The 14,337-nt window shown below is 34.3% G+C and overlaps 1 protein-coding gene across 1 annotated transcript; it reads left to right on the forward strand.

Moving 5' to 3' along the window:
* Positions 1-1,286: 1,286 nt before the first annotated feature.
* LOC132283653 (26S proteasome regulatory subunit 7A) lies at positions 1,287-13,785 on the forward strand. The gene is made up of 10 exons (XM_059785647.1): positions 1,287-1,467; positions 2,145-2,226; positions 2,837-2,928; positions 3,010-3,087; positions 3,810-3,871; positions 6,208-6,352; positions 6,520-6,738; positions 6,829-7,010; positions 10,283-10,458; positions 13,426-13,785. The coding sequence occupies exons 1-10, from the start codon at positions 1,381-1,383 to the stop codon at positions 13,581-13,583; spliced, it is 1,281 nt and encodes a 426-aa protein (XP_059641630.1). The 5' UTR covers positions 1,287-1,380; the 3' UTR covers positions 13,584-13,785.
* The last annotated feature ends 552 nt before the right edge of the window (positions 13,786-14,337 follow it).

Genomic DNA, 14,337 nt, shown 5'->3' on the forward strand with positions numbered 1-14,337 from the left:
TTAGGATACCAAAACTTTGTTTCAATTCAAAGTTCTTTCAGGTCACAATTAATACCACAATAAAAAAATTCCCTTATGTTCTCAAATGATACGATACAATTACAACTTTTAAATGCTAGCTAAAAATTTAAATAACTTACCTATCCTTGACTATATTGTTAGCCACAATCAAACATTGAATTCTTTCCAGCTACATAACCCCACTTCTTCAACTACCTTTTGCTTATACTGTTCAATCTGCCTAAGTCATAGTGTATTCATAGGGGGTGTAGGTGAATGGATCTAAGAAGAACCCAAATTTTGGTTTCCTATCCTTCTCTTCTACCTTCTCGACAAAAAAAAAAAAAAGATTTATACGGAAGAACCGAATTTTCTTTCCAAAATAGCGTGAAAATTAAAAAAGGAAAAATCAGCATACAAAATTTATATGTTGAATTTCTGATTCTAAATGATTTGCCTTTTCTATTATTTGAATTTGACGGGAATAATCAAGCCAATTAGAAATTTATGGAACTTCATTTTTTGTGTTGGGTTCTTTAACAATTTAGACTAATTTATAACTGAATATTTTTACTACGTTTGTTTGTCACTTCAGTGTCATACAACTTCCAGCCTACCGTGTCGATTTTGTTGTTGACTGTTTAACTGATTTTGGATTGCAAACATAAATGCAGTTAGTATGGAAATCGATGGAGAAGAAGATTCCATTCTCACTAGTAGATATAATGATATACTGTGCAGAAATCAGTGTGATTTTTAGAAAGAGAGAGTTAGGGTTTATGAAGAGGGAAATATATAAATAAAAGATGAGTACTTGAAAATATAACCGTGAGACAGCAACGAGGTGATGCCCGAACAACCCAGTACCCAGTATCCTATTTTGAGTTTTTCATTTTTTTTTTTTTTTTTTTTTGGTAGGGATGCGGCAAAAAGGATATTTTATTTTATTTATTTACTTCCTATTTTTTTTTTTATTAACGTCTCTCCCATTTCCCATTTCCCATTTCCGTCAGACTCTAAAATTACTAATTTAAAAACAATTAATATTTGGTACAATACGACCTGTTTACAACAAAAAAATTTTAGTCCTGCATACGAGCCCTTTAACCCGTCAATAAGTTTTTACTATTTTTTTGGTATTGATTATTATTATTATTTCAGTAGAAATTTTATTATTTAGTTTTTTTTTTCGTGAAAAAGAAGTACCGTGATAAAATGAGTGTTACTGCGTTACACGTGCATATCACGTGTTGTAGTCTCGCCGTTTAATATACTCGTAATCGGTGGGTCATTCTGCACTCCATCGAACTTGAACCTCACTTGTTTCTCAAGAAAGTATCTAGGGAAAAAGTCGCCGTCCGCCCAGGGAAGAGGAAAACTATGGCTCCTGAACCCGAAGACGACATCAAGGACGAGAAGAACCCTCGTCCTCTCGACGAGGATGATATCGCTCTTCTCAAAACCTATGTACAGTTCTATTCCCCACTTAAAACCTAATTTTGAACTCGATCTGTCGGTTTTTTATCTGGATTCTTTCTAATTTGCATATATCTTTTTTCGAAGGATGAAAAATTTTCATTCTTTATATGTTGTTGGTATTGGAACAGACCTTAATTAAGCCTAATTGTATTAGGCTAACCTGCATCTAATCATCAGTTGGTTTAGAATCTTTCTGTTTTGTATGTTACATCCTTGTTTAAGAGTAATTAATGTTCCAAAATTTGCCAATGCTTTTCTGGGCTTGCCCTTTTATTGAATTACATAATAGCCTTTCAGATCTTTATATGCTTGTGGTATGTTATTAGCAAAGTTGTGTTGCTCCTAACGAAGTGAATTTATATATTCCTTTTGGGAAATAGAAAAACTGATTCTGTGAAGGAATAAGATTTTTGCCCATTTATATTCTTTCTAGTTGTCAAAGTTTTTGTTTGAAAAAAAAAAAAAGGAAGAAATGGAACAAGGTAAGAATTATTAGAGTAAGATTATTGCACACTATGGAGTAACCGGTTGTAGTATCTTCTTTGCCTCCTGTTATCGGTAGGACTATTTGATGGGTGAGTATTAAATCGGATCTTAATGTAGACTGTAGAAGGAAGGATCTTGTATTTTTACTTTAGTTGAACCACTGCAATGATTCTATGCAGGGCTTGGGACCTTATTCTGCCAGCATAAAGAAAGCGGAAAAGGAAATTAAGGAAATGGCTAAGAAGGTCAACGATTTATGCGGTATGCTCCCCGTCCATAATTTGTAGTTTACCATTTTGTGGAGCCTGGGTTATCTAATTGTGTACGACTGTATGGTTGCTTCAATCATTCTCTTATATTTAATTGGAATTCTAACATTCCCCCCAATTAAGTTTATATTTCCTTCTGAAATCTTTCTCTGTTTTAACAACTGATTTAAAGTAGAAAATTATATTACGATTTCTTCCAAGTGATCCTTTGAAAACAGATGTTTCCAGTTATTGTTATTTTTTTTTCTTAACAAGGCACATTAGAAAACGGCAAATTTAAACTGCAAGTTTCCAATTATATTTATTTATTCTAGTTTTAAGCTGTGTCACAGGGAGAAGGCACTAAATGCTGTTTCAGTGCCTTCTAGTGGCCTCTTAACTGTTTTTAGTATAGCTTTCTCCCAAAGTGAGAGCAGGAAGCGAAGGGCATCGTAAGAGACTACTAGAATACCTCCACTTCCTAGTGGACAGGAACACTTTTTGTATATCTTTCTTCTTTTTGTTCTATCATCATAGTTGGTTGATCAACAATTTTCTCTTTTTATGTGTGCACCTGGATGTGACCAGTTTATCATTATAGTGGTATCTTCATTTTACAATAGGTATCAAGGAGTCAGACACTGGTTTGGCTGCACCCAGCCAATGGGATCTTGTTTCTGATAAGCAAATGATGCAGGAGGAGCAGCCTCTCCAGGTGTGGTTTTCTGGCAGTTGGAAATTTTTTTATTTTTAGACATGTTCTTTTTCTGAAGCCGTGACTGGGTTTGGCACTTAGGTGGCAAGATGCACGAAGATCATTAGCCCAAACTCTGAAGATGCAAAATATGTTATAAATGTTAAGCAAATTGCAAAGGTACATTTCTTATGACCTGTTACTAATTTTTTTTTCAGGTGATATATCAAATTCCTCAATGTTGGAACACCATGAATCTATTAAATTTTAAAAATTTAAAATGAATCTATGAATCTATTTATTTTTCCTTTTTTTCAATGGGAACTAGGGATTAGTTGAGGTCCCAAGTTGTCAATATGTAAAATGAGGCTTCTCATTTTCTATTAAAGAGTATATATATTTTAGAAGTGGGATTCTTCCTATAGTGATAGTTACTGAGACAAAGTTATGTGAGCTGCATTTTTTACCGGAGTAGTCATAGCAGATAAATTCTTATACAAATTGTGCTAATTATAGTGGTAAGGTTCTTTTAACAATGCTACACTTATTTGATTTCCTATCACTGAACAGCCATAGAAATACAACAATTCATTTACTGTTAGGACAACTATTTTACTCGGACTGCTTCGAGATTAATATTCACACAGCAGGAGATATAAACGAACCCCTTAATTTTCGTTGGTGAAAATGGTCTTATCTTTGTGTCCTATCTATCTTACATTATATTTCTTCTAAATTCTTCCACATATGTAAATATGTATCTTCTAGACATGGCAACATTCTCTAATATATTTTGATTTAAATAAAAGAAGCTGATTTTTATTTTTTTCATTTCGTGATTTTACTCCTTAGAGTAATAGACAACCATCTTTTCTGATTTTATTCTCTATTTACAATTGTAGTTTGTCGTTGGGCTTGGTGACAAAGTTTCCCCAACTGATATTGAAGAAGGCATGCGTGTTGGGTAGGTTTCTTCTCTGCCTTTACATATTTACACTACCGAGCCTTTCTATAGATGTGTCTTTTGCAGAAGCTCATGACAATATCTCATATTTTAAATTTTATGTCATGAGTATTTTTCTTTTCCTCGATGGTCCTTCTTCAATGTTTATTTTTATCATCAGCATGGAAGTTATATTTTAATGCATTGATCTGTTCAAAGGCAATTGTCAAATCATTTTATTCAATTGTACTGTCTTATTATTAAAAATTAGTTTGCTTTGGCACAATTATTTAAAATTGGTTGCAAGTTTCTGACAATTCTAAGAATTAAAATTTATGGTGTTGCACAAATATGAATATGATTTATTTTTCTTTCTGTAGTTTATAGTTCTGAATGAAATTATTCTCTTTTCAGTTTTTCCTCACCAATTAGGTTCTATTCCTAGCTCCTGCCCCATAAGAAAGGATCCACTATTAGTAAGAACTAGTTTTAGTCATGCTATGTCTGTGAATGAATTAGCATTGGGATGTGCTTATTTCACTATCGTACTTAGCCTTCCTTTGCTTCATTCAAGGGTACCAGTTTTGGCACAGCACAGTATGAATATATACACATACAAAATGCTTGAATTTAATCAGAAGTTTGGAATGAAGATGACCATGGTTTGAATTTGTGGTAGTGGTTTTCATCTCGTTGGCACTGAGGGACCTAGTTGCAGCCAATAAATGAGACTGGTGGGTGGTGTGCAATTATATGCTTCATACGTTGCTAAAACTTTCTACAAAAACATAAACCATTTGAACTAATATGAACTCAATGGATCCATAAAGTTGAAAATTATGCACCATGCAACACATATAAGATTGTCTAAAAGGTTAGTACAGATGCTACTTTGAACTACAAAATACTTAGGTCATAGAGTGGCAAGTATCAAGTCCTTGAAGAACTTTTCAAAATTTTGTTGTTTGATGCCTAGATATTGTTAGTATGGTGCAGGATTTTTTTTTTTTTCTTACCCCTTCCTCTCCGTTTATGCTTCTTTGCCCCTCTAATCGAAAAAGATGGAGTTGTTTGAAGCCAAAAGTGGCAGTTTTTCTTTTAGCCATCAGGTTATGCTTGAGGGTTGCAAGTTGTTTCGTAATGTTGCAAGATGATTGGAGTTGTATTTTGATTTATTAGTCAGCACCAATATGACTGAGCCATGGTTGAGTTGAAGAATCACACGTAACTTGGATTTAATTTGTTATGCGTCTCAAACTCATTGCCATTTGCCACCCCTTTCATTTCGTTTTGACTAGATCCAGGAAACTCAGAGTTGACTAGTACTGTAAACGCTGAGCCGGGCACGCACCTACACCTGCCTCTTATCCTAGTCCATATACAGAGTGTTTTTATTTAAGCATTAACTTGTAACTACTTGGTGTTTGTAAATGAACAATGTTTGTAGAGATCGTTATTGTTATGTCCTATAACTTCTATTTATTAATGAACAATCCTTGAGAAGGTCATCCTATGTATCTTATTTATTATGTAATAATAGTGTATATCTTGGTGCTAACTTTAACAAAAAGAAATGAACCAAGAAGCACCTTATTTGGGTTTGGAGAGACCCCTATGTACCATGAAAAAATAGATTCTTCTATTTTTTTTTTCTTTTTCAGTTTTATTCTTTAATTGGAATTTTGTATTAGATAAGAAATCAAAATGGAAAAAGGAAGTGAGATTGTAATGTATGAACTTATACAATTGAAGCAATTATACATGATTATAACGCATTTAATAGCATATCTCCAAAACTTAAATGTAATGTACATTACAAAATGAAATTTCAGCTGGGTTGGGCTTATGCAAAGCAAATGTCATAATGAACTCCATTGGGTCACGGTATGCAAGCCCATGTTTAGCCCCGTGGCTTAGTTTGCTTATAGCTTGCACTACATGAAATGTTTGTATGTGTATTCAGTTTAGGAATCGAATGTGGACATATGTCACATTTTCAAATGCCGACAAGTTATATATTTAAAAGTAGCGGTTGCCATATGACATTCTATATCTTTCAGAAACTTATTCATGTATAGTTAGTGACTTCATTGCTGAAATTTCTATATCTAATAGAAATAACAAGTTTAGGGCTTAACTGACCTATGTTTTTTGAGTGTCATTTGTTTTTGGAACTCTTTGTTACTTCTATTGCTATATTGATCTTTTGAAGTTGATTATATAATTTTTATCTATCTTCTGCTCGCACTTCTTGAAGTCAATTTTATGATTTTTATGATCCTTGTGCTTGCAATTTTCTCCGTGTCTATTAAGTTTTTGATGCTCTTGTTAGCTTGATAATTTCAATTTCATTGCAGAGTTGATCGGAATAAATATCAAATTCAGATTCCATTGCCTCCAAAAATTGACCCGAGTGTAACTATGATGACGGTGGAGGAAAAGCCAGATGTGACATACAACGATGTTGGTGGATGTAAGGAGCAGATTGAAAGGATGCGAGAGGTGCATTGCTGACATTTTTTTCTTCCCATTGTTATTTATGCATCTAGATTTTGTGCCTCTAAATGACATTAACTTTGAATTCTGGTTTGAAACTAGATTTGGTTGTATGTCTGTACTTCTAAATTGGCATGTCCATATGGTGCCGATATCTATCATTCTTGTTGTAGGTTGTTGAGCTGCCCATGCTACATCCTGAGAAATTTGTGAAGCTCGGAATTGATCCTCCTAAAGGTGTGCTGTGCTATGGTCCTCCTGGAACTGGCAAAACACTTCTAGCGAGAGCTGTGGCTAATCGAACTGATGCATGTTTCATTCGTGTTATTGGAAGTGAGCTTGTTCAGAAATATGTTGGTGAGGGAGCTCGTATGGTTCGTGAACTGTTTCAGGTACAAGCTGTCTCGTGGTACAATAGCTAAGCAAAATTTGCTTCACAGCAATGTTGGTAACTTAGAATCTGACTATGTGTCTCTTTTTAGATGGCCCGTTCAAAAAAGGCTTGTATCGTGTTTTTTGATGAAGTAGATGCTATAGGCGGTGCACGTTTTGATGATGGTGTGGGTGGAGACAATGAGGTTCAGCGCACAATGCTCGAGATCGTGAATCAGCTCGATGGCTTTGATGCTCGTGGAAACATCAAAGTTCTAATGGCAACAAATAGGTTAAGTTGGCTACCTATCATATCGGCACTATTTTATGTGATATACATATATATAGTCTTGCATCTATCAGTTCCTTTACGAGTGCAACTAGGGTTTAAAAAAATTGCAAGGGTAATGTGGTGTTTCAATTTTATTAAACCACTTAATGAGTCACACAATGAAATTATGGAAAAGAATAATAGAGCAAAGACTAAGGCAAAAAACATTAACCAATTCTGGTTTATGCTGGGTAGATCCGCTATGGAAGCCATATACTTGACAAGACAACTAATAGTAGATTATAGGAGCAAACAAAAAGACTTGCATATGGTTTCATAGATTCAGAGAAAGGCGCATGATAGAGTGCCAATGGACATTATTTGGTGGGCTCTACAAAGAAAACATGTACCTATAAAACTTGTTAATCTTATTCAAGACATGTATAGTGAGACATTAACTAGAGTTAACACTACATGCCGGGAGACTAGTAACTTCCCTATAAAGGTGGGACTACACCAAGGATCAGCGTTAAGTCCATACCTATTTGTGATAATATTAGATGAAATAATGAAAGATACTCAAGAAAACATCCCATAGTGTATGTTATTTGTGGATGACATAGTCCTAATAGATTCTTGTAAGGAAGCCTTAGCAACAAATTAGAAACATAGAGAAAAATATTAGTGTCAATTAATAATAAATTAAAATGTACGTATAAAAACTACACTGACCGGTGATTGTTCATTGGTGATACTTAACCACCTAACCCAAAGACGTGTAAAATTGATGAAGGTTAAAATAAGTTCTTTTTGTAAAAAATGAAAGTTAAAATAGGTATAAAAAAATTATAGGTTAAACATTCTTTCTTTCCTTCCTCTCTTCCGCCCAATGTTGGGTGGATTAAAATTTAGCAGTTATCGACAGTTAGGAGAGATGCTGCATCCCTCCTTGCTTGCTTCCTCCCTTCCCTTCCTTCCAACCAAACACGGCAAGCCTCTCCAATCCCTCCTATCTTCACTCCCTCCTCAATCCTTCCCTCCAAGCAAACAGAGCATAAGTGTAATCTCTCCATGATCTTGATTTGTCTCTCAACCTTTGTTCATTGCTTCATTTCGGGTTCTGCCATTTTCAAGTTGAGGATGGTGGTGGGGAAGCCTTGTAAATGGTGTGTGTGTGTCCACAAACTCTCTGGATGGGTCCTCTTTTTCTTCTGACTTGGGCTTCTTGGGGAAACCTTGTTGGGTTTATTTGTGACCAGGTCAATTCCTCATGGTTGATCTTGGATACATGCGGAATTGACCTATCAATTTCAATTCAAGTCTTTACTTTCCAAGCCTTTCATTTCACATGAGCTTGGATACATGCATAGGGTGAGAGAATGCGCCAAAGGTTTATCAAATCTCCAAACCAAAGGATACAGGTACACAAATATACATTCATATTTTTTAATAACCTTCTAATTTGTTTGAAATAAAATAGTGTATGTATATAATATAGTGTGTGTGTTTGACTATAAATCGGTTAGTTGATCGCGGGTGTGCCAAAGCCCAAGGACGAGCTCAAAAGATATAGGTATTTCGGGCAATTGTTGTGAAGAGGGAATAGGAACTCCCCTTGAGGTTCGAAAATGCCTTCTTGAAAAGGGCTTTAAAATAATTGCAATGATAACTAAACAAATTGAAATACGGACTGGAAAGTACATGTGAAATGAAAGACTTGAAATGTAAAGACTTGAATTGAAATTGACAGAAATTGAAATACAAGACTTGAATGTAAAAGACATGTAAAGTAAATGATAATTGAAAGTGCAGTTGTTAGTGAGCGATTGCTGCCTTCTAAAGCCCTTAATCCTTCTATTTATTGGCTCCCTGTCCCAACCAGCACAAATAAATAAGTTCAAAGAATCATGCTGCCGAATCTCTTTCAAACTTGCCATATCTTTAAGTGACCAAGTCTCTAGACTCCTAATCATGCCACGTGTCCTTTTATCCACTAAGCGCACTCTTTTTTAAACTTCGAATTGGCGTATTAAGGTAGTTCAAATCTTTTCCTTATCTCTTGCCCACGTGTACATCTTATTCAAAAATAGTTCCTTTCTTTTACGGTCCATTTGGTTAGATGGAAATTAATAGTGGAAATGGAAAGTGAAAGAAGTGAAGTAAAGGAAAGGAAAATTAATTTTCCAGTATGTATTTGGTTAGCATGAAAAGTTTCCAAGAAAGTCATGGAAAAATACCATTTCATAGTTTCAATAGCATGAAAGCTACAAGAAAATATAATGTTTTATCTCAACTGTCCTTATTTTTATTAAATTAAATAAGAAAAAAAGTCTAAATAAATTTGTATTAAGTAAATATTTTGTCTTTTTAAAATATAAAAACTATAGAAAAATCTATATAAATAATTTTGTGAGACATTCACACAGAGAGAGAGATTATTATACAATTACTACAAAATGTTATGCATAAACGCAATTCATTTATAGAGAGAGAAAAACGGGGCATAATTGTAAGTTCACATAATTTTCTCAAGAAAACAAAATTTTCTTGTGTTTTTTGTAGGAAAAATTTATGAGAAAATTAGGCGGTTATGGAAAATTACTTTCCCACAAAAATTCCTTTTCCTGCTAACCAAACTCTAAAAAAGTAAAAATATTTTCCATTTCTTTTCCTGTCTTGATTCTATCTAACCAAACTAAGCTTTAGGAATCTCTTCCCTACAAATCAGCATCCACGTCTTCCTTTAAATCTTTAATTCGTCCACATTATCATACAAGTGGCAGGTTATTCATCATTCCACTGTTAGTCCACACCCCTCTTTTTTTTTTCATCCTTGGCAGTACCAAAGTGGCTGCCGTTTGACTGCCACTTTTTGGTGTCAACAACGTGGCACTTTGGTGCTGACAAAGATAAGCAAAGAGGTGGCACATGGACGGGATGTGGAGCAACAATAGCCTGTCCTTAGTGTTGCAACGTGGAAAGGCTAGAATGAAACACCTGGCTACTGCTAAGAAGACTTGGGAACACATGGACCCTAAACTGTAGGAAGGAGGTTGCTAAAGGATATGGGCAAACCTGTTACTGGGTGTACACACTTAAGCAAGGGATGAAGAAGAATTTTAAGTACCTATACTCAAGGATTGGGGTGATTTGAATGTGTTCAATATTCTTTTCTGTATTTATATTTATTCATTTATATATTATTTTTAAGAATTGCAAATTATTTTCATGTGATTTTGCAACTTCTTGACCATCATTACTTACATTGTGGGCTCTTGTTTACCACTTTTTAGACCTGACACGCTGGACCCAGCACTGCTACGACCTGGAAGGTTAGATCGCAAAGTTGAGTTTGGCCTACCAGATCTGGAGAGTAGGACACAGATATTTAAAATCCATACACGGACAATGAACTGTGAAAGGGATGTTCGGTTTGAACTTCTTGCTCGCCTCTGCCCAAATTCTACAGGTAAGAATGCTTCTCCATAAGAGGTTCCCTTTTCAATGCTCCATTATCAGATTGTTGATGCTGCTACTGTTACGACAAAAATAACATAATATGAAATTTAATGCATTTTCGGTTTATTTATAGTGTGCAATCACTCCTATGCATTGTTGTCAAATTGTGCAACATATATCTGATTCTTATACATTATATATTGTGTACCACATCATGTATACAGTACATGATTTTGTTTGCAAAGCAAATTGAAATGATATAAAATACTAAGCAAAGTAGAGCTTAGTGAAGTGCATATAAAATTCTATTATACACTAGAAGTTAAAATGCTATGGTTCACTTAAAAGGAAAAAGAAAAGGAAATCTTTGCAAAATTGTGCAATGTAAGAATATGCTTCCCTGACTGACCTCATCATTTGGATTTCAAATTCTAACTTCTTTTAGTTTTAAATTCTTGCGTAGATTGGTTGTTCATGACCTATCCAAAATACTCCCTCTATTCCAAAATCAGCGTTCCTCTTTCTTTTGAGATGTTCAATAATAAGTATCCTTTTGGAAAGTCAATATACAAATTTTTTAGCTTTTCTAAATGGTCCTTGGGTTTTGAAAACTTTTCCTAGTAAATAATTTAGAACTTTAAAATTTTTTGTAGGTTACATTGAAATTTAAAAGTCGGAAAACGAGTTTAATACATTTCTCGTTAAAAAGTTGTAGTCTCCATGACCATCCAAAATACTAACCGCTTTTGGTCCCAAATCATTGGGGTTGCTTTTTCCAATAAGCATTGGTTTTATATCTGTATGTTATTTATAATAGTAACCGGTTTATGGATGAGTCCTTATAGAGTATTGGGCCTCTTTCTTTTTTGCAGATGCTCCAAAATAAATATCCCATTTGGAAAGTCAATTTATAATTTTTTTTAACTTTTCTATACTGTCCTTAGTTTTGAAATTGTTGTGGGTTAATTTTGGAATTTATTAGGTTACAAAAAAATGGTATTAGTTTCTCCATACAAGGAGAATATGTAATTAGGACTATGTTATAAAGGAGGCAACAGAAAGCAGTTGTGTTCCTCTCATCTTAATGTAACTTTGCAACTTTGCGACAGCATTATAGATAAATTTTTTTTTTTAAGGAAATAGGTTCAGTTTTTTAATTAAAAAATGTTAAAAATTGTCAATAAAATCAAAGTGTACATGTATCATGTACTAAGAAGCACGGACACGGATACGACACGACACACGGCAAGTCATAAAAAATTAGGATACGGATACGGCGGGGACACGGCAAATAATAAATATTATATATATATATATAGTTTTTATAACCTCATGATGAAAAAAAATTGTGTTTTTGCTGGGAAAAAGAAGCAATGATAAAAAAAGGGTTAAGAAAGAGAAAAAAAACCTAGGAAGCACGAACACGCCAAAATGGGCGAAGAATCCGTGCTCGACACGTGTCGGACACCGACAGGCGTTGGACACGCCCGTCACGTGTCGGACACACCAAAAAATGTGTCTGGATTTTTTTTTTATATTTAATTTTCGGACACGACTCGGACACTCCGCGGACACGCGTCCAACGCGCAAAGGGTGTGTGTCCGACAAATTGGGTTAAAGTATAAATATGTGAAGTTATTTAACAACTTTTACTCACTTATGTGGTCAGTACATAATAATTTTAAACTTGTAAGGTTAATATGCAATTTTAGACAAAACAAATAGATATTTAAGAGCAAGTCATTACACTATTACAATAGATGAGTTATGATTTGTGTATTTTTTTCATTATGAGGTTGATGAAAAATAGCAACACTTAGTAATTTTTAAAGTACTACATCATATATATATATATATATATATATATATATATATATACACTATTCGCCGTGTCCCTATCTTGTCCGTGTCCTAATTTTTTTGGATTTGCCGTATTCGTGTTGTGTCTCGTATCCGTGCTTCTTAGAAAAAAACAAAGAAACAAAGAAGATTAGGGTTCCGTTAGAAAAAGAATTAGGCCTTAGTTAAAAATAAAGGTAAGAATCCATAAAAGAGAAAAAAGTTTCATGGGGAATAAAGGAAAAAGAAACCTAAAAAGAAATTTATTGTGAAAGGAAAAAAAAGTAGTATCTAGTATTTGTGAAGAAGAAGAAGAAAGAAAAGAGGAGGACGAAGAAGAAGAGAGAAAAGAGGAGAGAGAGATAGAGAGACCATCCACCGGTAGCAAAGCTTGATTGGTGGGAGAACAAGAGAGTCAAAGATGATCGTGCAAGAGTTTGAACCTTGAACTAAAATGTAAGGATAAATATCTAATTGTTTTAATATAAAATTGTTTTATAAAACAACTTTTAAGTAATTATGTAATTACCATCATATTGCTTAAATTTATTAAAAAACTTCTAATATTTTTACTTCAACTCAACATTGTTTCTAAAATTTTCTTTAAAATCCCCAAGAATGGGACACGTGTGTCGGACACGTATCCATGGTGTGTCCGGAAATTCAAGACAATATAAAATATTCGGACACATTTTTTTGGTGTGTCGGAGACGTGTTGATGTGTGTCCGGCACGTGTCTGACACGGATACTTTACCCTTTTAGGCCTAGATCATGTAATATACATGACATATATTCTATCTTGTACCTTAACATACTGAAAATCCTCGTTCTTATGGGTCATTTTCGTTTTCTTTACTGATTTATTTTTCAAGAGAAAGTTCAAAAGTTTCCAATTTTAAATGATTTACAATAATTTCTCCTCTAAGCATGGATGGTGTGTCTTCTATGGTAGCATTACCTTGATTCACTGCACAGGGAGCCCTAATGGACAATTGATCGAAAAATGGCCGTCACAAAAACACTTTCTGAAATAGCATGTTGTTTCAATGTCTTTTACATAGAAAAAGATGTGTTCTGCTATGTTATTCTTCCCACAGATTCTTAATGGCATAGTATCAAATCTTTTTTATCATTCAGGAGCTGACATAAGGAGTGTGTGCACGGAAGCTGGAATGTATGCCATTCGAGCACGACGAAAGACTGTAACAGAGAAAGACTTTCTTGATGCCGTGAACAAAGTCATCAAGGGGTACCAGAAGTTCAGCGCTACACCAAAGTACATGGTCTACAACTGATTGAACTGCTTTGCTTCTATGAGAACCAGTTTGTGGCTGTTGATTCAATCAGACTACAAAAATATTTTCATGGCTATTTGATTTCATGGACATTCACTGTTGGAATGCTTTTTAATGCTTTACTTTTTTCCAGTGTCAAAATTATAAGAGATAATTGTATTGAGTTGCAACTGATGTTAAATCAGACTCTAGATTACATCAATGTTGATCTCTCTCACACACACACAAAAGATGGGGCGCCTTCTGGTATTTCTGCGCGCACAGTTCAACCAGAGTTGTGCACAGTTCAACTAGAGTTGTGATTGCGTTGCACTATGGTTGTCAAGCATAAGAATATGGGTTTGGGTTTAAAGATGACCACTTTTTACTGACTTTGAAGCATTAGAATATCGGTTTGAGTTTGAAGATGACCACTTTTTACCGACTGTTCAAAGTATAAGAATATGTGTTTGCGATTAAAGATAACCACTCTGTACTGACTGCAGACATATTTTGTAACGTGACTTTTTTTTTCTTTTTTTTTTTATTTGTTCAACTTCTAGTCGTATATGGTACTTTTTAAAGATATCAGGGAGATATAAGACATTTAATTTTGGGTGAAGTGCAAAAAAAATTCGGAAAGTTTTTTTTGCAACTAATCTCCTATAATTACAAAAAATCTCTTTGAATTATCTGTAATTAAGAAACAGTATCTTTTTCGGACAAATTCCCTCACCGAAAATGTTAAATGACATTAATGCCCTCATACAAGAGG

The sequence above is a fragment of the Cornus florida genome, unplaced genomic scaffold (genome assembly GCF_030987335.1).
Source record: "Cornus florida cultivar Cherokee Brave unplaced genomic scaffold, ASM3098733v1 CherokeeBrave_3.0.0_Hap2_Chr11, whole genome shotgun sequence".
Classification (NCBI taxonomy): domain Eukaryota; kingdom Viridiplantae; phylum Streptophyta; class Magnoliopsida; order Cornales; family Cornaceae; genus Cornus; species Cornus florida.

What these genes read in the sequence shown, in the direction of transcription:
- LOC132283653 (XM_059785647.1), top strand. Translation starts at nt 1,381, where the DNA reads ATGGCTCCTGAACCCGAAGACGACATCAAGGACGAGAAGAACCCTCGT. An exon ending in AGGAGGAGCAGCCTCTCCAG is followed by an intron (nt 2,929 to 3,009) that starts GTGTGGTTTTCT and finishes TTTGGCACTTAG; the next exon opens with GTGGCAAGATGCACGAAGAT. An exon ending in AGATTGAAAGGATGCGAGAG is followed by an intron (nt 6,353 to 6,519) that starts GTGCATTGCTGA and finishes TTCTTGTTGTAG; the next exon opens with GTTGTTGAGCTGCCCATGCT.